At 55.9% G+C, this 27,239-nt stretch overlaps 1 protein-coding gene across 1 annotated transcript; it reads right to left on the minus strand.

The window, feature by feature from the left end:
- Positions 1 to 416: 416 nt before the first annotated feature.
- On the minus strand, positions 417 to 26,307 carry MXRA7 (matrix remodeling associated 7). The gene is made up of 4 exons (XM_077854372.1): positions 26,025 to 26,307; positions 11,487 to 11,604; positions 7,592 to 7,688; positions 417 to 665 (listed from the first exon to the last, which is right to left on the minus strand). The coding sequence occupies exons 1-4, from the start codon at positions 26,304 to 26,306 to the stop codon at positions 551 to 553; spliced, it is 612 nt and encodes a 203-aa protein (XP_077710498.1). The 5' UTR covers position 26,307; the 3' UTR covers positions 417 to 550.
- Positions 26,308 to 27,239: the final 932 nt, after the last annotated feature.

Genomic DNA, 27,239 nt, shown 5'->3' on the forward strand with positions numbered 1-27,239 from the left:
CTGGGTACACAATAACTCAAATGAGCCTGCCTTCCTCATGGGTGAAGGAAGGCTCACGCTTAAATGGGAGAAGCTCTCAGGGGGTCTCAACTCTGAGAGCACTGATCTGTTCCAGCATGGAAGGGGGGTGTTGAGTTAGAGTTTTTGCTAAAAGGACGCTCAGAGCCGGTGCGGGCAGCAGCTGGGCGCCACTGGCACGGTCCCCACCCCCACCCCCACTGGGCACTTGGTGTGGAAAGGATTCAGGGGTGCTATGGGGGAGATGGGCAATGGGTCCTGCCGCGCCCTCAATCTGCTTCAGAAGGCTTTCTGGAAGCTTCCGTAACTGCATGGGTGTGAGCAGCAGGGGAGCATTCTCTTAGCAAACAAGTCGAACTCTGAGGACAACGATCCCGATTCCTGTAAAATGAGGCCTAAATTGTGGGAACCGCGCAATCCATGTGTGATACGCCTCTACGGCTACGTAGGCGGAGGGACGGTCTACTGAAGGCGGAGGGACGGCCTACTGAAGGCGGGCCAGCAAGGGACAGGGCCTCGCGGGCCAGGCGGCCTACATGTCGTACAGCCGGAGCTGCTCCTGCACGTCGCCGTCCGACATCTCCCCAAACGTCTCCTTGTTCTCCTTCATGAGCTTGAAGATAGCCGCCAGCTGCTCCTTCTGCACTCTGTGGGGAAGAGAGGAGAGAGGAAGAAGGTGCTCCAGCGCAGGGTGCGGGACGCCGAGTGCGCCGGGGCTGGGACCCTGCTCTCGGCCGCTGCTGTGCCTGCCTTCCAGGAAGGAGAAAGTCAAACAGAAGCAAAACCCACTCAAAACCCACGAGCTGGCTTGGCCGAACCACCTCCGCTGGAAGGTCCTAAAGCAGGCTCTAAGTCTTGGTTCTGCCCCACGGGTCTGGGGACCCAAGTGAACGTGTGGGATCCTGTGCCTCTGTTTCCCCCAGGGGGCCCTCTTTCTTGTTTCTTTTCCTTTCTTTTTTCCTTTTCTTTCTTTCTTTTTCTCTCTTTCAAAAGATTTTATTTATTCATGAGAGACACAGAGAGAGGCAGAGACACAGGCAGAGGGAGAAGCTCCCTGCAGGGAGCCCGATGTGGGACTCGATCCCAGGACCCCGGGGTCACAACCTGAGCCAAAGGCAGATGCTTAACTGCTGAGCCACCCAGGTTTCCCTGAGGCCCCCTTTCAAGCGTTGACCTGGCACGTCCTGGGGGAGGGGGGTCGATGGGGGGAGGCCCCTTCTGTTAAGTGGCCCGAGAGCGAGCCCATGAAGGAACGTGTTAGCAGCAGCCTCAGTTGTGAGGGGTGAGGGCAGAAAGCATTAGCAGCTGAGAAGCAGGGGTGTGGGCGGAGGTGCCCACGGGGTCTCCTTGCTCGGAGGAAGGGGCACCTGCTCCTGCTCTGCCCACATACCTTATGGCCAGCGGGGGGACCGTCCCTCCCACCACAGAGCTGGCCCACGCTGGATGGGCAGCTGGGACCCAAGTATTTATCTTTATGAGGCTCGGCCACACCATCTGACCCGCACGGGACAACTCCCAGGAGCGCAAACATTTTGCAAGGGTGGGGCACCGGGTGCAAGGGTGGGGCACGGGGCACAAGCGCAGAGGGCAGCTGCGACCTGGGGCTCGCCCGTTCCGCTCCATGTGCGGTGCCGTCAGCACAGCTGGCCTCTGGTTTCTGTGGTTTGTGTGGACAGCTGCACCCTGCACCCGGCCCTCTAGGCCCCTCCCTGCATACACACACCGCGTGTCCCCCGTGGCAGGGCTTTGGAACGACCGCCAGGCTACCCAGCACCCATAATGCTGCCTGGGGTGGCGTGGGGTCCCAGTGTCTGGTCTTATGTGTGTCCCAATGGATTCCTTCTGCGGTGACCCCGTATTTCTCGACCAGAATTTGGCTTTCTAGCTAGAGCTGCATCTAGAAACTCAAATATTGAAGTCCCAAATCCCAGCCTCTCTCGGTCACCCTGGGAATGCGATTTCTAGTCTGTTTTCCTGTGTGGAGGAGAAGGAGCCTGCCATAGGTGTTCTGTACCCTACAGTCCGAAGAAAGCACCGTGAATTGAAAGGCTGTGTGTGCTGAGCAACTTGGATGGAATCACAACCCCCCACCCCCCACCTCGCATGCACACAGATTCTCAGGTATTTTTGATGGCTGTGGCACTTGGGCATTGGGGTAGACCTAGGACTCCTCCTCTGCTAGAGAGTAACAGGCATCAAAATGAGAGCGAGCTCATGTTTTAATGGGTTCAGAGGAGACTGTTTCTTAAAAACACAGCAAAACTGAAAAAACACACAGTAACCGAGGTCATCTACTCAAAGTTTATTGGGCTGAATAAAGGCTGAACACACAGATCCAAGCCATCGGGAGTACATGATGAGGCTTGGTGCCTACAAGCCACGTTCAGGATTCCAGACAACTAACTAGTTAGGGAACTACCCTGGAGGGAGTCACCTACTTACTGTATCAGTAAGATCCCAGCCTGGATGAGGCTGTTGTTATTGCTGCGTGGGGACACGTGTGCTAACCAGGGTAGATCTACTCGTCCCGTGGCTCGATGAGGCTTGCACACGGTGCCCTTTCTGCACTACACCTCTGAACCTGATTTTAGGACCAGAGAAGGTGGCTGGGAATGTAACATGGCCCAGGGGGTGGCATCCCGGCCTTCCATTAAATGGAACAAATTTTTCTATAAACTTACTGCTTTAAAAAAAATCTGTTTTAACCAACGCATCTAAAAACTGCAGATTAGGCTGGTATAGTATAAATATTGTCCAATATAAAATTCCAAGAAACGGGTCTGGGGCTGACCTCGTTTATCTGGTGAAATTCTAACTTACCTACGAAACCTTCTAGGAAAAGGCATAATCGTCAAGAAACCTATTTCAAGCAAACTAGTCTTATTGCTTCTGCCAAAGCGGAGGTGGAGGTTCGGCTGCGCTGGGAAGAGCCGTCAGTGAAAAGGCCTCTCAAGCCACAAGAGGGGCGGATTCAAGCCTCCTCTAAATGAAGTCTAAGGGCCACACAAATCGATAGCTGGCGCTGGTTCCCTGCTGTGGGGCCAGTAATAGGACTGCTGCCGCTGCGACTCTCCTCTCTCACCCCCAACACCCGAGCCCCCCAGATGGAAAGAGGGAAGTGGGCCCCCAGGGAAAGGAGGACGTCCACCATCCCTGAGCCAGGTAGCCAGCACAGGAGCTTTGCCTCGTTGGTCTGGCAGGCCTCAGAGTCTTTCACAATTTGGCTCCAGTGAAGGAAAAGGCGGGGCGGGGATGAAGCTCTGCTGGTTTTAAAATGACAAGGTGGCTGCCATTGGTGATAGCACAGGTGTGAAGGGCGAGGGGAAAGCAGGGTACGGTGATAAGACAAATCCAAGTCTACGAAACCCTTGCTTAACCAAGCAATGCACACCAACAGGGGGGAGCATCTCTACCCCGGGGGGCCAAGGCGCTCCCGGCACCTTCCCCGCTGAGGGACAGGTCCTGATGGAGGGGCTGGGTCCCAGCACATTTGTGCAGGCCAGAGGCACCCGGGAGCCTGCATGGCTCCGCTCTGGGGATTTCCATTTTATCTCTCAAGCTTTTTAGATGCCAAAAGGAAAAGCCTTTAGCAGGAGGCTAATGATAACTTCATTATTCTTCGGTTCTGTAAAGAGAAATAGGGAGAAAAGATCATTTATTTTACTTCTTCCATCTTACACGGATGGTGGGGGAGGAAGGGGGAATGGGGATGAGGAGGAGGATGTTTGGGATTGCAGAAGCCAGGCTACAGCAGGACACTGTTCCCCAGAGCCCGCCTGACCCGGCACTGGCCCTCAGCAGCCTGCCAAACCCCATTCTGAGTCCTGAGTCCGGGAGGCATTTAGTTAAGGGGGGCAGACCTGGACCCTGGGCGGGGAGGCGGGGCCGACTCTAGGTCACATACTGGGTGCTTCTGACCTTTGCCCCCCCCCCACTGAGATTGTCCTGTCACACTCAACTATTTCCTGTTCCCGCTGGTGGGGTTTTGTTCCCTCTGGGGACACTAGCACCCTAGGATGCACACACACCTTTTCTAAATGACACCCAGAAGCTCACAGTCTCTTCCAGGGAACGCAGGCCCTCAATTTTGTCCCTCCGGCGCCCTCTTCTGGAGGTCAGAGTCACGCGTGTTTCTAGACATTCATACCGGCAAATGCTCCATGGACTCACCAGGTTGTGGATGCCAGAATGTCCCACAGCCTGGGCTCCCGGGCCGCCTCCCACCCTTGCCTGCTCTGCTGCACCAGGCACCTACCACCAGAGTCGTGTCCTTTTCCAGAAAGGTCAGGACGTTCTGTGGACCTTCAGAATGGAGCGGGGGCGCTGGGATCCCAGGTTCCCATCTATCAGAGCCAGCCTGGTCTACACTGTCCTCTGGACCAGGAGGTGGGAAGAACAGACGGCACACAGGAGAGGAGGGGACGGGGGTGCTTTTTCTTTTTCCTGACAAGCTCCCCAGCTTCACTAGCTCTGGGAGCTGGAGGCTCTATCAGCAGCCTGCAAAGCCCATTGTCCCAGCCACACACTGAGGCTGGACATGGCACCTCCCAGAGAAGCTGCGGTGGGAAGGCACCCTCCACCAGCCAGGCAGGCGTGGCAACGCCAGGGACGCCTGTGAGAGCCCTGGGCCCCAGGAGAAGGCCTGGCGGAGGGGGCAGGCAGTGACCGAGCAGTCTTCCTTAGGCAGCCACCAGCTCTGGATTTGCAACCCTGACCATTTATCTGCCTCTTGTGCCCAGGGAACCTGAATCTGTGAGCAATTCCAAGGGTGGGACTGTCCACTGAAACACGCAGAGGAATGATCTGGGGTCTTGATTTTAGTCCTGCTTCCTAAGTGCTAGGCCCTGAAAATTATTTGTAAAGCGAGGCTTTAGGGGATGCTGGACCATGTGACCGCTAAGGATTTGGGCTCTGGATACCACTGCTCTGGTGGCTGAGTTAATTTAAAATCAGGGATTTGCAGCATTTTTTGGTGAACTAGCTTGCAATTCAACTGGGACTCAGAGTGCCAGGAAAGGGATTAGAAACAGGCAGAGTTCGGTCGGAAAGAATTTGACAGGCAAAGAAGAGAGCATACTTGGCTCCTGTGGCTTTAGTGATTTGACGATAATATACGTGTTCTTTTTCATACTAGAATTCCAGGGCAGTTTCCTAGACCGAGCTGGGACGAGCTGGGACCAGAACGAGCTTGCACCCGCCGGCTCTCCCGGGGCCACACGGGAACTACCCAGCTGTAGATGGAGAGACAGAGCCAAACTCGCCAGCCTCTGCAACCCCAAGCATCACCACGAGAGGGACAGAAGCAGCTGCAAGAGGTGTGCGAGTCACGGGGCCCCATGCAGTGCCACGTGAGCTGGCTGGGGCGCATGCAGGGGCAGGAGGCAGCAGGCAGATGCGTGCAGCAGCCGTGGGGAGCATGCTGGGGAAGGACAGGAATGAAAATGAACGTGAACTCCAGCTCCACTCTGCGGGGACCGTGTGTTTAAGGGCCATGAAGTCCACTAGCCCCTTCATCTCAAGTTGGGGCACAGCCTCCTTCACCCTGGGGCTGCCCTGGGTCACAGTCTCCACCCCATGGAGTAGCCAAGTATGACTCGGTGCCCCAGAGGTCCCCCAAGACCCTGGCGGGAAAGACCTTCCTGGGCGATGCAGGGTCTGCTGTCTGAACATAACAGAGAAGGGACTTCCCCTTCCCCTCCCTCTTTCTGGGGTGCCTGCTCTGAGCCCCGTAACCCTGGAGACCTGACACCCCCTACCCCCGCCTGAGGCCTGGCATCTGTCCCTAACCGGTCCTTCCGGTTTCACTGACTCCTCACATCCACAGGCACCTGCCCGAGCACCTGGCTCCGTCCATGGGGACCTTCGCGGGATCGCAGGTGCACCCAGCGCTCCCCATCCTTAATCCAGGGCCTGCAAACGTTTCCTGTAGAGGGCCCGATACTGACTCTGTTGGGCCCTCTGCGCCACGTGGTCTCTACTGCAACAGGAAAACTAAAGAGTGGCTGTGTTCCGGTCAGTCTGAGCTTACTGAACAGCACTGCCTCTGCCACCCCTTCCTCTGACCAGAACAACCTGCCTGTCCCACAGCTTGGGATGAAGTGGCAGGGGGACACCCAGCAATTCCCCTGGGGGACGACAGTTCTGCCCCAGCCTCACAAGGGGGCGCTAGCTCCCCACCAGCCGGTCCACGAGGCCCACCAGGGACTTGTGTCCTCTGGGCTCCCAGAACCCCGCAGCCCGGACAGAGGGACCCGGTCACACTGCGACCCCCGTGCTGGCGGAGAGCGAGACCGCACCGTGCACACAATGTATCAACTGATGATGGAGGCGGCGGAGCGGGGAGGTTTAGACCGCGCCAGTCGTGTTGGGGACACGTTAACAGACAGGAGGAGGGAAGCACCACTGGTCTGAGAAGTCAATCTCCTTACCAAAAGGATTTGCAAGAATATGTGTGGCTCAGGACCTAAGGAACTTGCTACAGGGAAGTGAGGTCAGAGGTCAGCTCAATCCTGAAATATAAAGGCAGCAAACTGGGTCACACCCAGAGGCAGTGTCACCAGCACCAAGTGGGGGGCCAGGGGCTCCCCTGGAGGCCACCTTCCCCTGCTCAGGATCTTCCTCAGGCTGGGCCCAGGCTGCCACCCCTCCGCCCCAGGGGAAGAGCCTTCCAGGCCAGGTTTGGAAGAGCTGGTGGCAGCTGCAGGAGGGGAAATGGGGGTCTGGGCAGAGTGGCTTCTGACTTTCGAGGGACCCTGAGTGGCTTGACCAGCGGCACCAAAAGGGTGGCTGAGTTGTGCATTCGAATAACCTCCTGTCCTCTGTGACCCTAGGACCCCAGCCTGTGCTAAGGAGCAGGTGGGGGTCACCATAAGCATACAAGCCTGGGCTCCCGTTGAGACTCCAGTTTGAACCGGGGGGTCGTGGGGGGACCGCTGGAGTCCGACCACCGTTCTCTCCCATGGCCTGGCACAGCTGTCCTGCTGCCTCCAGGGCGTTCCTCAGCACCCCAGCGGGCTGGAGTGGAGAGGACTCAGGGACGGAGGCCCGCGGTGTGCAGTGGGTGCCCAGCGGGGTGTGGGGGGTGCCCAGTCCTACAGCTGAGAAGCTAGGCGTGCAGTTGTGTGGGAGCTCCGTGGAGCAGAACAAACGCCGACGCCGGGCGATGGGGGCAGGGGAGCTGCCGAGCGGATGAGCAGGAAGAATCGCACCCTGTCCCCAAGTGATGGATCGGTTTTGTCATGAACTGTACGTGTGAGGGAACAGCCGGCTCTGCTCCAGGCTCCTCCCGGGTGGCTCGTGGGGCGAGGTGGGCAGGGGAGGGGCTCAGCCGCCCTGCCCTCTTCCCGGGCTCCCCAAGGGGCCCGTCTCTGGGGAAACTGAGGCTGGTTGAGCAGGACAGAACCCCGAAAACCAAAATAAAGGAGTAGCGGGGGTGGGGCAGGAGGCTGGCCAGAGGCGGGCCTCCTCTCCTGCTCAGCTCGGCTCCCCCCTCCGGCTCCCCCCTCCGGAGGGCCCGGCAGGGGCAGGACAGCGTGTGGGGGGGGGGCTCCCACGGGGAAGGTGTGCGGCCTACCTCTGCTCCTCCTCCAGCTCCTCTTTGGTCATCATCTTCCTGTACTGGTTCCCCCGCAGCTTCCCCGGGCTGTATTTAAAGGAGAAGACCTCTCCCCCTGCAGAGAGGAGACGGGTCAGAGCCGGCGCAGGCCTTGAGCGCAGGGGGGCCTCCCACAGGCTTGGGGTCCTCATTCCCTTTTGCTGGCTCCAAAGGCTGGCTGCCTGGCCCCATCCTCTCCTGCATCCACCCCATGCCATCCGGGCTGCCAGGCCTCAGGAGCTTGCGACTTTTTGTCTCCACCCGGCAGGGCTTCCTCCCACACTCTGTGAAATCCCACGGCAGCTTAGGAGCTCTTTGGAACTTGAAATGGGGATACAGGGACAAAGATGAAGCAGCTGGAGAGAAATCAGTCCCCCTCCTCACACGGTGCCTGCAGCTCTACCCAGCCAGTGATGGGCCCCCCCCAAGACCCGGCTGAGCTGCCCGCAGAGCTGCCCGGCTGCCCCTCTCCGGCAAAGGCTCCCGCTGAGTTGCTGTCTGGGGGATGCTTTACCCTCGTCTCTGAAGCCCCCCATCACTACTATGTGATGGCCACGTCCCCTGCATCTCCTTGGGTCCCAGGCCCCCGGGAGGCACAGGGACTCCTGAGCGTTCTGCTGAGATCCTTCGGGTTCTGGGGCTTGGGGTGCCTGCCGGTTATTAGAAATCTGAAACAATGCATCCAGCCTACAGTAGGACATGGGAGGGATGTAGCGTTTTTCACACAGTTTTGAATTTGGGCATCAAAATCGGTACATGTTACTGAATAGGGACCTGCCAGTCCCAGAGAACGGACTCCTAGCTGCCTGAGAACACAAAAACCATCTCGAGGCCTTAGGCGGGCACCTCAGAGGTCTGGGCAGAGAAGCGGAGTGACAGGGAGCGAGGGCAGGTGCTGGGCACACAGGCACAGGCTGCAGGGCGGAGGAGAAAAGCACTGCAGGGCATAGCCCTGGGCTGAGCATCCGGGAGGAGAGAGTCCCCTTGGGAAGCTATGCCCTTAAGTGGTCTTTCAGCCCAGCAGGTGGAGGGCAGGCAACCCCTGGCCGTCCCCAGGACAGGGACTGAATGGCTGGTTTTGTCTAGTTTCCACTAAGGCGTACAGAATTGAGTGAGGGAAATGCGAAGGCCAGCAAATCACCCTCCCACACATGGAGTCCTTTTCAGTCCTGTTCTAGAGAGTGTACCTCTCTGCCACTCCAATGTCAGGAATCTCGAACACCTCCGCATCCTGCCCCAGGCCACCCTGACCTCCAGCTGGCACCTGTCCCGCTTGATTAGACAAGCTGATGTGGGTCCAGGGTGGAGGCCGTAGCCCTTTGGATTCAGGTTCTCTCTGGGCCGAAGGAAGAAGGTTCTGGATGCAGACTCAGAACCCAAATGTCATGTGAGGAGGGCCCTGTTCTCTCCAAAGCCTCGCCCAGGAGGAGAATGCTGGCCGGCTCCCAGGGCACAGTCCGCTTGTGGCTCCCTCACCCCGGCTAACTGCCCAGGGGCTGAAGCTTTGCCTTAGGAAGAAGTTACTACATCTGTACAAGAGTTCATTTGCTCTTCATTCTTTCTGCAAATATTTAGTGAGCACTGTGTGAGGTGCTGGGGACTTAGCAGTGAATAAAACATATAGTAAGCAAAGATAAGTAAAATACAGTTAGAAGTTGGTCACGAGTGCTCTGCAGAAAGGACAGGGGAGTGGGGCAGCGAGGGGGCTGCTTGGAAGTTTCCCTGGGGGTAGGCTGGGAGTGGCATCAGGAGGGGATTTACAGGTGGTAGTTGAGAGGGAGCAAGCCCTGTGGTGTCTGGGGAGACCGACCCAGCAAAGCAAGGAGGCCAGTGGCACTGGGTGGTGGAGAAAGGGGCCGGATCATCCTGAGGGGCCTTCATTCTTCTTCCGGGTGAGATGAGGCTTGGTGCAGAGACCCGGGAATCCATTCCCACCCCCTCTCACCAGAGACCGCGGCCCCCACGGGCCAGCTCTTCCTCCAGGCTGAGCTCTGCTCAGGTTGACCAGCAAAGGGCTGGAAAGTACCATTTCCTGCAGGCCCGCAGAACCAGGAGCTTCCAACAGCACCAGGTATGGACTGCCTGCATCTGGGGATCTGGGCACTTTGCTGAGTAATTCAGAGCTGCTGTCGGAGGGGCTTGGGTCCCTGGTTATCCGGAAAGCTCTGAAAAGCCTGCCAGAGGGGCGGGAAAAAAAAAGCCTGACACAGAGCTGCGGTCTCAGAATGAGCTCACAGCCAACACACCAACACTCGATTCTGGACCTCGAGAAGAGGCAACGGACAAAGAAAACCAATTAACCTCAACATCAAGGTCACTGTGTTGCTATGTTTTAGAAAAATAAAACAAAAAATTCTGCCAGCTGGGCACTACTCAAGGTTTCAATTTAGGGGGCAGGCCTGATTAGTTTTATGTTTTCCGGGCCAGGCAGAAAAGCCTTTCACTTAATCACATCACATGTGGTGTACCAAGTGATCCACAGTCGCATCCAATTTTGCTAGACCAGGAGGTTTCAATGTGAGAGCCTCCCGGGAGCAGGACTTCCTCTTGTAGCCTTCTGTGAATTGCCAAGTCGCTTAGCGAGGGCATCTTGGCGACACTAATCAATTAGCCCGAGAGCTGAGCTGCTCACTGCAGAGGGGCTGGGGGCCCACGCCTCTTTTCCTCTGACAGCTGGGGCCCTAAACCTCCCTTCCCTCGCCTTGTCAGAGCTCACAGGAAGCGGCTGGGGGATGGGGGGTGTCCGGGGTCAGCAGTCAGATAAGGACAGAGGGCCCATGACAAGGCCCATGGCTGGGTGGGAGGCTGGTGATCCTCCTCTTGTCCTGGCCAGGGCCTCTAGCTGCCACGGCAGGGCCTCTAGCAGCCACAGCTCCTGGGTCCCCGAGTCACTAACAGGATCCTGACTTCTGGCATCCCTGCAGCTGCCTGGGGGGGGGAAGGGGGGCCACGAGGCAGGGACAGACCCCAGGCACAGGTGCCATGCATCTCTAAACCTGCAGATGATTGGGGAGAACCAGCCCCCGAGCCTCTGCAGCTGCCTGCCCTTCCCTGTTCTTTTGAGGCAGCACTGACAGGAGCCTGGACCTGCGGGACCTCATGGGGAGCTGTGGGCCCCCCAGTGCAGCCGGCCACCCGCCCACACACCCACACCAGCGGAGGTTATTGCATTCCTGCAACCCACTCTTTCCACTGCCCCTGCCAGCAGTCGGCTGAAAGTCACGGCAACAGTCTCGCTTTTTTAAAAATTATGAAGTATTTCAAACACACACAAGAGTACAAGTATTAAGTCCTCCACGTACTTTGCATATAGATTTAACAAATGTTGACATGCTGCTTTCTTGTTGCTTGTTTTAAAGCAATAAAACACGACAGGACCCAGCAGAAACCCACACCGCGTTTGGCTCTCTGTCTGTTCAGGGCACTGGCCCCCGTGGGTGCCCAGGGCAACCCCACTGCCTTCCACCTGCTCAGGTTCTAACTGGCCAGTTTCCTTCATGCTCAGGGTCACTCCTGCCCCCTACCCCTGGCCAGCCAGGTTCTGAGGGCAGGGAGGGCTGGCCAGGTACTTGAGCTGCTTGGAAATCAGGCGTCTCCTCCCGTGGGGCCTTCGCCGTGCAGAACACCTGGGTAACGGCCTGTGAGTGGCTTTTGTCTCCATAAGGGAGAGGTTCAGTGAGAAACTGAAATGCACAGTGTTGGGAGCAGAGCTAGGAGGTGCGGCAGGAAGTGGAAGGTCAGGGTGCTTGGTTTTCTGGCATGATGGGTCCTCCGTATTGGAAGACAACTCACAGTTTAGAGACAGGAAAGAGGGGACAGAAAGAGCCAAGGTGACAGGGCGGGGGGTTGCACCTGGAGGCCGGGTCCCACTCACCGTCCTCTTCCTCAGGCCCTGCTTGGGCTGGTCCCTCCGGGCCATCCTGCTCCGGCTCTGGCTGCGGCTCCGGCTGCGGCTCCGGCTTTGGCTCCGGCTCCAGCTCTGGCTCCTCTTCCTGCAAGACAAGGAGAGACTCAGCACCTGGGGCCCAGAGCTCGGGGTGGTTCACTCTGATAGGGTCATCCAGGTGCCTGACCCCTCGGTGAAAGCGACCTGACCCTGGCCCACTGGCAGGAGGGATGTGCCGCAGCAGTGGTGGACCAGAAACCAGGGCCCGCCTCCGGGAGATGGGGCAGCGGTGGGCGGAACGTCAGGAGAGGAAGGAGCCGCTGAGGGCCAGCATGACCATACAGCACAGGTGCCTGTTCTTTGGATGAGGCCAGGAGGACCCCCGTGGGGGCCACCATCAACCAGCGGTGGAATCCACATAATCTCCATGAAAACGCTGTGTGGCCAAGACGACAAGGGGGAGTCTGTCCGCTGGGGAGCTGTGTCTTTGACCTTAAACCTCAGTCCTTTCACCCCTTCCAGGTGGGTGTTTGTCAAAGCCTTTGTTTGTTTTTTTTTTTAAAGATTTTATGTATTTATTCATGAGAGACACAGAGAGAGAGAGAGAGGCAGAGACACAGGCAGAGGGAGAAGCAGGCTCTATGCAGGGAGCCCGACGTGGGACTCGATCCCAGGACTCCAGGATCACGCCCTGGGCTGAAGGTGGTGCTAAACCGCTGAGCCACCCGGGCTGCCCTTGTCAAAGCCTTTGGATGCCATTTTGGTAAGGGGACTGGGGACCCCCACCCGCCACTCTAGCTGATAGGACCAGGGAGGGGCACCCGGGGAAGGCTAGCACCTGGGGCCCACCTTGGCGGGGCCGTCACAGAGAAGCTGTGCTGGTGAGTGCAGACTCCACCTCTGCCTCCTGGTACCTCATTTCTTTTTTTCTTTTTTTTTTTTTTGAGAAAAGTATATTTTTTAAGATTTTTATTTATTTGAGAGAGAGCATGAGCAGGGGGCAGAGGCAGAGGGAGAAGCAGACTCCTCACTGAGCTGGGAGCCCAACGTAGGGCTCGATCCCAGGATCCTGAGATCATGAACTGAGCCGAAGACAGAAGCTTAACCAACTAAGCCACCCTGATGCCCCTGGCACTGCGTTTCTACCCCTAACAGTTTCAGCATCTATCTTCCCCAAACTGGAGCTCCACCTCCTTCAGGCCCAGTGCTCTCCCTCAAATGGACTCAATAAACGGATGGCTGGAAGGAGTGTCCCAAGATGGCCTTCTTGGGAGGAAGGAGTGACTTCAACCTGCAGGAATCCCGGGGGGTACCGGGATGTGCGGATCCTCCAGCCACAGGGACTGAGGGCGTGGTGGGGACAAGGGACCCGGGGAACTGTGACGGGAAGCCAATATGCACAAACCCGCAGGTTGATGAGAGGGAAGCACACACAGGAGTGAGCCGCCTGCGTTGAGAGGGTGGCACGCTCAGGCCTTTGGGACTCAGTTCCCAGAGGTGCAGCCTCCGCAGGAGCTCGGAGGGGCTGGCAGCAGGCTCCCTCATAGAACAGAGCGAGCGAAGCTGGCCTGCAAGTTTGCACAAGCCCAACAGCAGGTCATGAGTGGCAAACCCTGAGAGGCCTTGAGTTGCCTGTCATTTTCTTGCTCTCTGGATCACACAAAGTGCAGCCAGGAGGAGCTGGGTGGGAGGCAGGAGCAGGACTTCTCCTCTTAGCAGCGTCCATCAAGCTCTGCACCATCGAGATGTGAGCCACGCTGCCCTGAGCGCCGCCGGTCAGTACGTGGGGCTTGTCCAGATGCCCCCTGGATTTTGCACAGCAAAGCGTCTGTGGGGAGGGGGGCAGGCCTCTTCAGGGGAGGCAGGAAAAGGAGACACCCCTTTGACCCAGCAAACCCACTTCTAGGGATCTGCTCTGGACTAGAAAACCATCTGTTCAGGTTTTTATACAAGGACTCTGATTATGTGCAGCAGAAAAGAAGCCAAACTGGAAACGATGACATGTTCGTGACTTTGAGTTAAATATATTAGAGTTAAATATATTTGGCTAATGTGTGCAGCACAATGTTAACAGGTTAAATATATCACAATGTGGATACGCCATGCAACAAAGTGCTTTTATTTATTTTAAAGATTTTATTTATTTTTTTCATGAGAGACACAGATAGAGGCAGACACAGGCAGAGGGAGAAGCAGGCTCCCTGAGGGGACCTCGATGCAGGACTCCATCCCAGGACCCCGGGATCACGACCTGAGCCCAAGGCAGACACTCAACCGCTGAGCCAGCTGGCGTCCCCAACACAGTGCTTTAAAAAGCAGGCAACTGTACAGACTGATGTGAGAAATGCATCAGGATAAGTTACCAAGAGGAAGCAGCAAGAAGCAGCACAGTGTGAGAGGGGCAACCTTCTTGGTATAAATATAAGAATGGAGATGCACATAAACGCTCCAAACGCTGAGGAAATGTTTTCTGGAAGGACACGCAAGGCACTGTTAGCAGTGGCTACCTTTGGGGGGAAGGGCTACCTCGGGGGGAAGGGCAGCACTTCTCTGTTCATTTGATTCATTTCAGTATATTTGGATTTTCTAATAATATGCATGAATTACTCGACATATTTTAAAAATGCTACACAGGGGTATCTGAACTGTGAAGTCAGTGAGGTTTTGTGTGCGTGTGTGTGTGTGTGTGTGTGTGTGTGTTTTAAGGAAGAGGAGAAAACAGAGAGACAACTGCCCTTAACCTGTTCAGGGCTGGACCCCAGAAATAAGCCCAATATTGAGACTAGAGAGGTGGCCGATTCTCCCATTACGTGTGACGGACACAAAGATAAAAGAGATACGAGCACAATCTTTTCCTCAAGGAGCTCATGATCCAGTTGGAAAGACATCTGCACAAATAATGGCCGTGCACGGTGAGAAAATCAAGAGCTGAGGCACACCCCACTGTCCCCAAGGGACACCCAGCAAAGGCTGACCTGCCAACACCCTCCCGGGGAGAGGCTGCTCTAACTTTGAATCTTGCACTTGACTTTTGAAGTGTGCTGCTTATTTATTTATTTATTTATTTATTTATTTATTTATTTATTTATTTTTAGTGTGCTGCTTCTTATTTTATTTTTTTATTTTTTGCTTCTTAAGCTGTAGCTGTGACCCCGTTGGCGGGTTATGAAAGCAATTGAGAGGTTGCTACCGGTATTTTAAAAAAATGTGCGACCCAGGTCTTAGTGTCATTTTCAGCTTTAATAATTTCAGAAGCATGAATGCTACAAACATAGCAAGAAAACGACCCTGGAGAGGCTATTTACATGTTAAATAAATTGACGTTTCTCATTCAAATTCATGTAATTACCACAGTCTGGTGCTAGATATGGCTGTCGTTGATTTTTGGACTTTGAAAACAATACTCATGGCCTGAGCTTCAGTAACTGAGGGATCGCATTTGTGATTCCAGCCTTTCGATCTTGCGAGGATTTGATGCACACCTGACAGCTTGGACATCACGTTAACGGAGGTTGGCCAGCTCACCAAGGTGCCCGGGGGAGAGGACTCGTCCCCCTGCCCACCCATCCAGACTCTGGCACACACAAGGAATTAAAATGGAAAACTTGGCATTCAAATGTCAGGTAGCTAAGCATAAGAAGAATTTAAATAAGTAAATATTCAACGGACGTGTGCTGTAGCTTTGTAGCATTTACACTTCTCAAGTTATTAAAACCTAAAACTACACCAAGACTTCGGGGATACCCCTGCATCCCAGAATTAAATGGAAGATAAATAGTGTTACATGTCTGGTAGAGAGAGATACCGATTTATAAAATTTCTGGTGTGCTTCTGTGACTTTATATACGGGGATGCAATTTAAAAGAGTTTTTGTTTTTGTTTTTGTTTTGTTTTGTTTTAGATTTTGTGAAGTTTGGAAAACAGTGCTGAATTGGCCACTCATTTTTTTCTGTCTGTACAGAAACCCCCTTCCTTTGGAGGATACCCCTGGAAGCCTGTGGGCCCAGGGGTGGGGTGTGGGGTGTGAGGTGGAAGTGGGGGGTGGGGGATGGGGCACTGCCTCAGGACAGACCCCCTCCTGCAACGGACCAGCATGCAGATGTGACCCATGGCCCGACTCTGTTTGGGGAGAAGGGAGCTCTGGTCCCAGGGTTTGGAGAAGACCCTGGCTGTGGTTGTTCCAAGGCCACTCCACCCCGGCCTCCCCATCTCTGAGAGGACAAGGTGACAATGGGCTCCCAGCATCTTTTAAATGGGGAGAAAGAGGAAGAGGCTGGCATTTTTGGAGCAGGAAGTGGAATGGGGTAACGAGGGCAAGATCAGAGGCAGGAGAAACTCCAAGAAGCGTTTTCAAAGTGCAGGGGAGAGGGGATTCCCGGGTGGCTCAGCAGTTTAGCACCTGCCTTCGGCCCGGGGCGTGATCCTGGAGTCCTGGAATCGAGTCCCACGTCGGGCTCCCTGCGTGGAGCCTGCTTCTCCCTCTGCCTCTCTCTCTGTATCTCTCATGAATAAATAAATAAAATTAAAAAAAAAAAGTGCAGGTGAGAGATGTCAGGCCTGACTTGGGAGGTTAAGGAACTCTGGCCATCGGCTCTGTGTTTGTTGAATGAATCTGCGAAGGGCTGGCTGCCCCTGGCCACAGGCAATCCCCTGGGGGTCTTGAGGTCTGGAGTTCCACCCTTGGGCTTGCTTTCCCACGGAGCTGGGCTGCAGCACAACCACACAGCTGCTCAGAGCGCTGATCGCAAGCCAGCCAGATGTCACCACTGGTCCCCTTGGTCCTGAGAGAGCTGCACGGTCCTTGTGTGTTGTGGGCTGGACTGTGTCTTTCCCAAAATCACAAGCTGAGGTCCAAACTGCTGGTACTTCAGATTGTGACTACATTTGGAGAGAAGGCCTTTGAAGAAGGAATTAAGTTAAAGTGAGGCCAGTGAGGCCTTGTCCCAACCCAATCTGAGCGGTGTCCTTCAAAGAGGAGATGTGTAAGAAGGGGACACATGCAAGAGACACCAGGGGTGTCATGAGGACGCGGCGAGAAGGCGGCACCGGCAGGCCAGGGTCAGAGAGGTCCCAGGAGAGACCGGCCCCGCCCGCGCCTGGACCTCACAGTTCTGGAAAAAATGAACGTTGGTGTTCTAAGCCGCCCCGTCTGCAGAACGTTGTTATGGCAGCCCTAGCAAACCAACACACCGTGCTCTAAGGAAAGGAAATCAGGTTCGTGAAGCTGTGAATGGGTGACGCCTTCTGAGACAGCTACCGTCATCCTGGCTGGTCCCCAGAGCGGTCTCGGGCCGGGACCCGAGCCCATCACCTCACTGACCAGAGTCCCGGCATTCCACTACTGGACAGGGCCCAAGTTCTCACTTCCCGGGTCCCGACACACTTCTCCAAATCCGCCTTTTCCTCCAGTGGAGGGACGGCTCGGGGGAGGCAGAGCACAGGGGCCAGGGGCTCCCAGAGGCCAAGGAGGGAGGCTTCTCGGAGCCAGTGCGAGCCTGCGGGCAGCACATTGCCATTTATGGCCGCCCTGGCCCATCCAGGCCTGATGCAGGCGCCGAAGCAGAGGAGGGAGGGAGGGAGGGAGGGAGAGGGTGAGGGGGGCAGACACAGACAGAGAAGCAGATATCTTTCCCTCTCTCTGAGGAGATGGCTCGGCCCCGGGTCCTGCACACAGGACCTGCTTGGCCCCTGTGAGCAGCACCATGGCTGAGCCCGGCTGTGCCACAACAGGCCCCCTGGATAACCCAGGGTGATTTTAGAGGCCCGCGGGTCCACCTCCACGGGGACGTCTGTCCCTCCCTCCCCTGCAGCAGCCAACAGGGAGAGCAGGGAGCTCTCAAGGGGCCTGCACGATCCCCCACGGCTTCTCCGCGGCCTGGGCCAGGCCCCATCCACCTGCACACCACGTCTGCAGCAGGTTTCTGGGGTGGGCACCCAGAACGGGCAGGGTGCAGGGGCTGCTGCCCGGCTCCCACCGCAGGCAGAGAGGCTCTGACAGGGCTCTTCCCCCCCAACCCCCATTCCAGAAAGATTCCATTAGGCAATCAGGCTGTTCATCTTTTGCATTCGGAGGGGAGCAGCTGCGGGCGAGCAGAGGGCGCAGAGCTGGCGCCAGCTCCCGGGGCGCCTGTGCAGGCTGGTGGGGGGGAGGGCAGGCTGGCAGAGGTCACGGCGGCTCCCTCCACCCGCGTGTCTAACAGCTCAGCCACCGCACGCCTAAGTGACAGCTCCAGGCAGAGGACGCTCCGGCCAACCCTCTAAATCCATATTTGCAGCGGGATAAGGCGCATCCCCCGAGACAACGGACTGACGTCTTCTTATCCTAAACTGGCCCCTCTCAACTCGCCAGTTTTTCTCTGCGGTCACAGCATCCTGGACACTTCGTCACGGCCTGGGAATGGGGATCCACGCCTGCTGCTTCCTCTCCGCTTTGACTTCTCTACCGCCACCACCCGCCTGGAAAAGTCTGGACTCACCCTCATTCTCCATGCTCCTGCCAATCACTCGGTGCCCAATACGGCACCATGTCCTTGACCTTACTTAATCTCCTGCAACTCATTTGCTCTGAGAACATCTTAAAATGCTAGCCTTACGATGGCTTTTTCCCACGAAAACTCTAAAATGACAGCTGCCGTGTTGAATTCAAATAATCCCTGGCCTTTGAGGTTCTTGGGCTTCTGGAGTCCGTGAGGTCAGGGTCTCTAATGCCTCCAGTCCGTGAGGTCAGGGTCTCTAATGGAGAGGTGCTTTCCTCTCCAGCCCATGGGGGGGCGGGTGCCATGGGCAGGCGGGCTGGAACTTGGGGTCACCCTTGGGAACAAGGCCTTGGGCACATGGTCTGCCCTTCCCTGTTCACCTCTGGGTCCCCCTCCCTCCTCTGTCTGGGTGGGGTCCTCTGAGGTTCACAGGACCCGGCAAGGATGGTTTTGAGCTTCGTTTTTATCCTGGAGCTCTGTGGGGGCGACCGAACGGATTGCTGTAAGAAGGGGGGAGTGGGAATATAGGGCCCAAGATCCACTCCCCACCCCACCCCACCCCAAGGAAGTTCTGCTTTTGCTTTATGCACTGGACTTCCATCTAGGCTTAAAGAAGAACAAAACAGATCTAGCACTTTTAAAAAAATGTAAGAAAACCACTGATCTGATGTCCTTTGCCCCAAGACATAATTCTAGCTGATAAAACCTTTGATGAATTGCCAGTTTGTATCCTCAAAGGTGCTCGGGGACACAGACACTTGAAAGGTGAAGAGGAGCCATTGTGTGAGAGTCTAGGCCAGGAAGGGTCTGCTCGGCAGGGCCCAGAGCCTGTCCCAAGGCTCCAGAGGAGGCACAGGCCCGGTGCGTCTGAGCACTGGGAAGGCCACTGTGGCTGTGCTGGAGGGGGCGAGGGGACAGCTGGGACAGGAGGCAGAGCCGGCCACTGGGGCCGTGGTAAGAGTTCGGAATTTATTCAGTATGTGACGGAGGCCACCACACGGCTTGGAGCAGGAGAATGTGGCTGTGGCTTCCATGTTATAAACATGGGGCTGGTCTCTGGGGGGAACCTGTCCAGAACAGTCTTAACAGACAGGGTGGCCTCACGGTGGTCTCAGGGGCTCACTGGACCACCCCGGGCAGGTGTCGAGGAGGCAGCCGGCCACATGAGGTGGGGCTCAGGGAGCGGCTGGGCACCATCAGCTATGGATCAGGGGAAGGGCAGAGGCCAGCGTGTTCTGGAAGACAGGTCTAGAAGTGAGTCCTCCACTTGATAGGAGCATGAGTGTTTCCAGCACGGACAAAGAACAAAGCAAGAGTCCTGGGTAAGACGCGGACTCCTGAGTTGGGGTTGGGGGAGAGGGGCGGAGAGATTGAGACCTGGTGTTCCCTGTGCCAGCACACAGCGCCCCAGGGCAAGGAGGAGCCAGGCTGGGGGCCAAGTTCAGCCGTCCAGACGAAAAGGGCCATCCTGGACTCCAACCTCATATCCCAGTTGAGGGCACATTCATAAGCCCTAGGCACACTCTCTTGCTCCTATGGCCAAGCATGCCAGATCCAATCCTATCAGATTAATGGTTTTTGGCATTGTTCCTACAAAGAGGATTTGGAGGGCATCAAATGCTTCGTAAAAAACCACCCCGGGGCAGCGATGTGCATTCTCCCCTTATCAGCAAGGATTAGGTGGAATTTTAGTGTCTACATTTTGGGGCGGGAGGTGGTGATAAATGGAGACGCTTGAGCATAGGGCGGAGAGCTTGCGGACTGCTGTGACCAGAACGATGGGGGCGGGGGACATGAGACCACCGTGTTCGGGGCCAACCAGGCTGAAGAAGAACTCTGACCATGACCAACTTTAAGGACAACAACAGAAGACAGGTGACTAGTGTTGAAAGTCTCTAAGGAGGAGATCCCTGGTGGCTCAGCGGTTTAGCACCGCCTTCGGCCCTGGGTGTGATCCTGGAGTCCCACGTCGGGCTCCCTGCATGGAGCCTGCTTCTCCTTCTCCCTCTGCCTGTGTCTCTGCCTCTCTCTCTCTCTCTCTCTCTCTCTCTGTATCTCACAAATAAATAAATAAAATCTTAAAAAAAAAAAAAAAGTCTCTAAGGAGCCCTCAACCATGGCCACAGAAACTGGCAAGACTTTAGGAAGAATAAAGATAAGAATGGCTTGACCCCCAGAGTAGGGTTTACTGATCTTCACAGGACACCACTGCGCTGGAGGTATTTGCTTGTCTTGGGATTGATCTCAGATACTGAGTCCTCGGCACAGAAGCATCTGGCCGGGAGAAACACTCTTAATACCAAGGTCCCAGAATGAGGTTCTGGCTGAGAACGTGCCCAGGGTTGTCTCAACCAGAGGTCAGGTTGGCCGAAGCGTTAATAATGATGCAAGGAGTTCTTACTTGCAAATACTAGATGCGGGCACACACATGCACACACCCACCCCTGGACGCACAGGCCTTGAAACAGAAGTTGGTAACTGGAAAGCAGATAAGCATGGATTGCAGAGAGCTCTAGGAGAGGTCAGAGCTCGTTTTAGTTCAATCCTTTCAGTTTGGGGAAACTGAGGTTATATGGCTTCCCCCAAGTCCTATGACTATTCAGAATAGTCACAATTTTTTTTTAAAGATTTTATTTATTTATTTGACAGAGAAAGAGAGAGAGCACAAGCAGGGGGAATGGCAAAAAAGAGAAGGTGAAGTGGGCTCCCCGCTGAGCAGGGAACTGGATGTGGGGCTCAATCCCAGAACCCTGGGATCAGACCTGAGCCAAAGATGGGCACTTAACTGACTAAGCCACCCAGGTGCCCCTGGAGGAAAAATATTAGGTAAATAGGTACCATGAATTCTCATACTGGGTTTCCTTTGGACCAGTTAATCTCATTTGCTCTTTCACCCACTATGGCCAGGAGAACCTGACCGATCCTTCTTCCCTGCCAGGTAGGAGGGCAGGAGCACCCTGGTGCAGCATCCCAGACCTCTTTCTCAGCTCTGACCAAGCAGCCAAGACTAGCAATCCCAGCAAGCTGCTCAGTCCATACAGAGCACCCCTTTTAGGAGATTTCTGAACCCCATCAAAGTCCTGGTTCAGGGGCACCTGAGTGGCTCCGTGGTTGAGCATCTGCTTTTGGCTCAGGTCATGATCCCGGGGTCCTGGGATTGAGCCCCACATCAGGGTCCTTGCAGGGAGCCTGCTTCTCCCTCTGCCTATGTCTCTGCTTCTCTCTGTGTCTCTCATGAATAAATAAATAAAATCTTAAAAAAAAAATACCCCAAAACAAAGTCCTGGTTCATTCATCTTTCCCTAACGGTGGCAAACCAAGCGTGGCTGGACTCAAGCTGCTCCCAAAATGCCTCAGCCACCGGGAACTGGGCTTTTCTCAGGAGGCACATCCACCCACGGTCTAGGGCCGACTCAGCCCTCCCACACTCTGGCTTAGGCCGACGGTCCGGGAAAGAACAGAGCAACAAACAGGGTCTGTGTAAAAGGGCGCATGCTCCGCGTCTTCTTTCTAACCCTGCAAAGCTAGGCAGCTTTTTCCTTAAGGTATGTTCTTTAAAAATTTATTACTTCCCACAGAGTAGAAAATTCTAACCGACAGCTAAATTTTCTGGGTGCCAACAAGACTACTTCGGGAAGAAAGAACAAAGTTTAGCCATGAGGAAAGTCCCTGGACTTCTTTCTCACGTGGGAAAAAAAAAATTATGAGCTGAAACGACTTCGCATAAAATACTCTCTTGCACTGCTGAACACTGAACTCTTGTTTGCAGCTCTGTGCATCGTCCCCTCTTTGGTGATGTTCATCACTGTAATTACCGTGAACACACTGTTTTGTGTTCTGAGCTTTTCCTTACATATTTCTACCAACTTGCTAATTAATCCAATGTCCTAATTAATGGATGTGTGGGCTATTTCCAGTGTCCTTTGCAGTAAATCACTAGACCTATTACAGACTGAATGTTTGTATCCTCCCCAAATTTGTATGTCGAAGCCCGAGAAGCCCCAGTGTGATGGTTTTTGGAGGTGGGGCCTTTGGAGGTAAACTAGGGTTACATGAGGTCCTGAGAGTAGGGGCCCCCAGGATGGGATTATTGTCCTTATAAGAAGAGGAAGACACCAGGGAGCTCTCTGTCCACCACGTGAGGACACAGAAAACCAGGAAGCGGACTCTTCCTGGGAACCGAGTTAGCTGGCACCTTGATGTTAGACTTGCCAACCTCCGGAGCTGGGAGAAGGACATGTCTACCGTTTAGGTCTCCGAGTCTCTGGTATTTTGTTATAGCAGCCCGAGCTGACGGAGACAGGATTCCAAACTGATATGAACAACTGCCAACTCTCTATTTGGCCCTTCACTCACTGGCTTCTGTGCTTTTTGTTAAGAGAACAGAAAGTGGGGACACGTTGGCATCACGAAGGTCAGGATGGACGGCGGGGGAGGGGAGTCACCTGCTCCTAAATCACTCTGTGGCCTCTGTAGGGGTCGGGGTGGGGAGACCTGTGGCGACAGGGATGGTGAGGGTAGGAGACACGCTGTAGACCTAACAGCAGGATAACTCCAGAAGGTGAACCAGGGCCCAGCTGCACAGTGAGGACACCCGGGTGAGGCTGCGCAGCCCAATCAGACTGACACAGCCAGAGTGTCTGAGAAACCAAGCCCTTTCCTGAGAAATTCCCCACTGGGTTTCTTTTTCCCAACACTGTATTTTTTTTTCCATGTATAATGAATATATAGTGGTATAAAAGCTTCAGGCAAACAATATAATGTTTCAACAATTTTATACATTTCTCGGCGCTCATCACCGTAAGTGTACTCTCCAGCCCTGTACTTTGGGAAATTCCAAACCTACAGGAAAATCGGAAGAATAAAACAATGAACACTTGTACGTCCTTCACCTAGATTCACCAGTTGTTAACATTTTGCCATTTTTCCATTCTCTTGTGTGGGCGTGTACGTGTAACTATTAGAATCATGACGGGTCCTCCCTGAACGTTTGGGCACACAGCAATCTCCCCAAGGACAAGGCCACGGGTCTACAGAAGCACAACGCCAGCATCACATGCAAGAAATTGAGCATCGAGACAACAAAATGATCTGATAACCGGTTCATTTGAAACATATCCCAGTTATCTGCAAGATGTTCTGTACAGATCTGCAAGTTACCTGCAGGATGCTCCGCACCCCCGCCCCAATCCAGAACCCATTCAAGGATCATGCATCATGTTTGTCCGTCTTGTCTCTTTAGTTTTCAGCTGAGACAGGTCTCCCTGCCTCTTCTGTGTTTGGTGATACCGTGTCTAGTCGGTTGCTGACCAGAGAGGGAGGACCCAAATGCCAAGAAGTCTGGGTTATGGCACCGACTTAACTCTAGTACTATTCGGGGGACCCTTGACCTTCACCTTGACCACGGTTTGGGAATCCTATGACATAGCCTGGCTGGAATCCACACCTGCATTAGATAAGAAGCGTGGTGATCCGAAAATCACAACCTACACATCACCAAAAAGCACTGTTTCCTGGCCTTAAAAGGGACCAGCTCTTATTTTTGTGACATTATTGGCCATGAATCTTTGTTGGGGGGGGGCATGCCTGTCATGCTTCCTCAGACTGCCCACCCCCACACGCACCCCTAGGAGATATGACAAGAAAGAGGTTCTACTAATAGAGCTCTGCCCTCTGCTTAGCCTCCCCGACCTGGCCGGCTGATCACCCCCCATTTCCCCGTTTCTTCAGTGGCTGCCCAGTGTCTCAGCTCACTATGCTACTTTGTCCCGCAGCACCATGGGGACCCTTCCCAGTGACCCGCAGCCGCAGTGGAAGGCTGCTTCCCTGGGCTGGGATCCTTCTCAATAATCAGCTTTGTGAATCAGAGGCAGCAGCTGCCCTGGGCCTCCCAGGCCTGGCAGGGCAGAAAGATGATTGGATCAGAAGAAGCACCACTAGTCAGGCAAGGTGGCTGCCCACCCCCCCGCCCCCACCCCTCAGCCTCATTTCCCCAGGGTCCTTCTACCCAATATGATAATCAGAAAAAAGCAGTGAGACCTGCTCTAGAAAATGCCCCTGTGCATTTTCAGATAATTTCTTAGCAGCTTCTTTCAGGGATAATCTCTCCACTGGGAAGGCAGAGTAGTAGGGGACAGGGGTATGTGTCCCCCACCCCCCGCACGTGACCCTAGGGCCTGAGGCCCAGCCATGATTTAGCGTTTGTCAGCTGGAGTTGAGGGGGGAGCTCAGCAACTCAGCAAGGACTGGGGATCCGAACCCACAAGGGAAGGGCCAGAGTCCTGAGTGAGGATATGGACTTAAAAATAACCCTTACATTGGGATGGTCTTGGGACAGGATGTCGCATGGGGAGTAGGGACACAAGACTCTCAGAGTCATCTGGCAGCTGCTCTGCACGTGAACCCCTCTGACGTGCTTTGTCCTTCCAAGCACCCACGCACCCCCACAGGAAGAGCGTCTTCCTGACAGAGGCAGATTGTGCTGGGGCTGCTCGGGACCAACAACACTGACCCCATCCCACCAGATCTCGAACTGCTGAGGGCCCACAGGCCTCGTAGAAAGCCCTCTCAGGAGTGCTGTAACCCAGAGGATCAAGACCCTACTGAGCGCCACTAACAGGCATCTAAGACTTCAATCTAGAACTTGCTGCTGGGTGGGAAAGGGCACTGTGTAAACGGTAGGGCAGGGCTGGTTGAGAGCAAATGGCTCCTGAGAAAGGCCCATTCCTCTCTGCTCTCCCAGGAGGCTGTGAGTGCAGGCGGGATCCCAAACCTGGGAGCGAACCTAATATATCAGCACAGGCCCTAACCCTACCTGCGGTCACCATGGCCCAGGTGAGCAGGAGCAACTGGGCCTCCACTAGAGCAGTCTGTCCTCCCTGGGAGGAATACAACAGCCCTCCTCTGGCTGGTTAGAATCCGCTCTAATGACACAATTAGTCACCCAGTTGTCAAACAAAGCGCCTGCTCAGAGGGGTCCCACACACTTACTCAGCAAAGAGAAAAGCCTTGGCCCAGCCTCACTGCCTTCTCCCCTCAAGGGTTCTCTGCAGTGTCCAGCAAAATTCAGTAGGGTGCTGTGGACACACGGACAAGGCACCAGAGCAGCTTGCTCACGGCTTCAACTGCTCCAGGCCTCCTCCAGTGCAAGAAGAGGGGATTGGGAATAAGAACAAGGCATTCTGATCCCACGGACTCAGGGCCCTGGGTGGTAGCCTGTAGGGGTCAAGGGTGCTCAAATCCTGGAAATGTGGGTCTCATGCCCGCAAGTAGGTTTCGAATGTGAAGAGAAGCCCTGGAAAAAGTGTATGGGGCCAGGGGGGATGAGTGCACATCTCTCTGGATGTCCTGAAGCCAGGCAAGTGGTCAGAACGGAGCTGATGATGGACCATAGGGAGTGAGTGTGGGGCAGAAGCAGGAGGGGCGGTTTGGGGGTGCTCAGCCCGGCTGTAGGAGGGCTGTATCTTGCTCCTCTGCTCCATCCAGGCCAGGCTTATCTGCAACCCCAGGGGAAAAGTGCCAAAGCACGTGTGACAATAAAAATGACTGCATTTGTGCCAGGCCTCTTCCGGCCGCCCCGCCCTATGCGCTTCCCACCCGAGACTGGCTCTGGAGTCTGGATTTCACACTGGCTTCCCAAGAAAAGGCAGCTTTTTTTCTTTTCTTTCAAAGTATGACTGTTTTTTCGTTATCGAGACAACTCTCATTACTGCAGACCTTGAAACAAGCCGCATGCACGTGGATGCGGGCCGCCGTGGGCCGGAGGGGTGCAGGGCGAGGGGTGGGTGTGCCCCGAGCCGGGGAGCCTGGAGCGGGGAGCGGGGAGCGGGCAGCGGAACCCCAGCAGGACGCAGCACACAACTCAAGCGGGCTCGGCGCTGCCGGCACTTCTGGGGGGAGGATGCTCGCGAGTTTGCTCGCGGGCTCGGCGCTCCCGGGGGCGGGGGCGGGGGCGGGGGCAGTGGGGCCCGGTCCCCGGCCCCGCCCGAGCCGGGGGGAGGGGGCGCGGGCCCCGGGGTGGGGAGGGGCGCCCGGGAGGGCCGGGTCGTACCTGCCTGGCCTCAGCGGCCTGCTCCTCCGCCTCCACCGGCGCCGCCGCCGCCGCCGCCGCCGCGAGCTCCCCCGGGCCCTCGGGCTCCCCCGGGCCCTCCGGCGCGGCCGCGGGCTCCGGGGCGCAGGGGCCGGGCGGTGCGGGGGTCCCGCGGGCCTCGGCCGGGGGCGCGGGCTCCGGGCTGGCGGCCCCCCCGCGCCGCACCAGCAGCCAGGCGAGCAGCAGCGCCAGCGCCGTGGCCAGCGCGGGCAGCGCGGCCAGCAGCTCGGCCGGCGCCTCCATCGCGCCGCGGCCGCCCGAGTGCCCGCCCGCGGGGACCCCGAGGGAGCCCGCCGCGCCCCGCCCGCGCCCCGCCCCGGGGCGGAGCCCCCGCCGCGCCCCGCCCCCCGCGCCCCCCGCGCCCCCGACCCCGGGGCGGCGCTCCCGAGGCCGGAGGAGGCCCGCGCCGCCCGCACCGGGCGGGCTTGGCGCTTTGCGCTCAGATTGGTTTTGGAAACCAGCTCGAAACGCTCTTTTCTCAGGCGCCCTTCGCTTCTGGTCACTTTCAGCATCATTTCCGCGCCTCCAGCCCTCTGGGGGCGCAGGTTGGGGAACGCGGAGGCCCCGACAGGCCGGGAAGGCTCACCCAAACCCTGGCACCCGACTGGCCTGTAAGACGGTGAACAGCGAACGTGAACCCCGCTTACTCTCGGCCACAGCATTTTTTTTGGGGGGGGGCGGGGGGGCACTTCCAGTTCCTGGCCGGCGAATGCCCCTTCCGGCCTGAGACCAGCAGCCTCCAACACAAGCCTCCCCGGAACGTGGCAGCCCCGCAAAGGCTGCTTTCTGGAATTCAGCTTCAAGGGCCCCTACTGACTTCTCTGGGAGTAATCCTCCGTGTTTGGGAGGGTGGAATGAAGGGAAGTTTACTGGTTTTGTTTCTCCAGATCCTTCCAGGGCTCTGTGGCTGAACACTGTGTTTGAGATAAATATGCTGTAACCAAAAAATTGTCTTTCCCATTTCCAGTAAACACAGGGCAGTTTGTCAGGTACCAGTTGAAAAAACAGGGTGCCAGTTTCTGCTTAGGATACATTTATTGCTTTTGGAAAAATTACAGTGCCTGAGCTGATAGCTGGTGTAAGCCAGGAAGCTAGATGGACAGCTGTTGAAGTGGAAGACACCGGTAAGTGCTCAGGCTTCCTCTTGAGCTCCAGTTATGACTGCAGGCTTCCAGG

This window comes from Canis aureus, chromosome 16 (assembly GCF_053574225.1).
Source record: "Canis aureus isolate CA01 chromosome 16, VMU_Caureus_v.1.0, whole genome shotgun sequence".
Taxonomy (NCBI): Eukaryota; Metazoa; Chordata; class Mammalia; order Carnivora; family Canidae; genus Canis; species Canis aureus.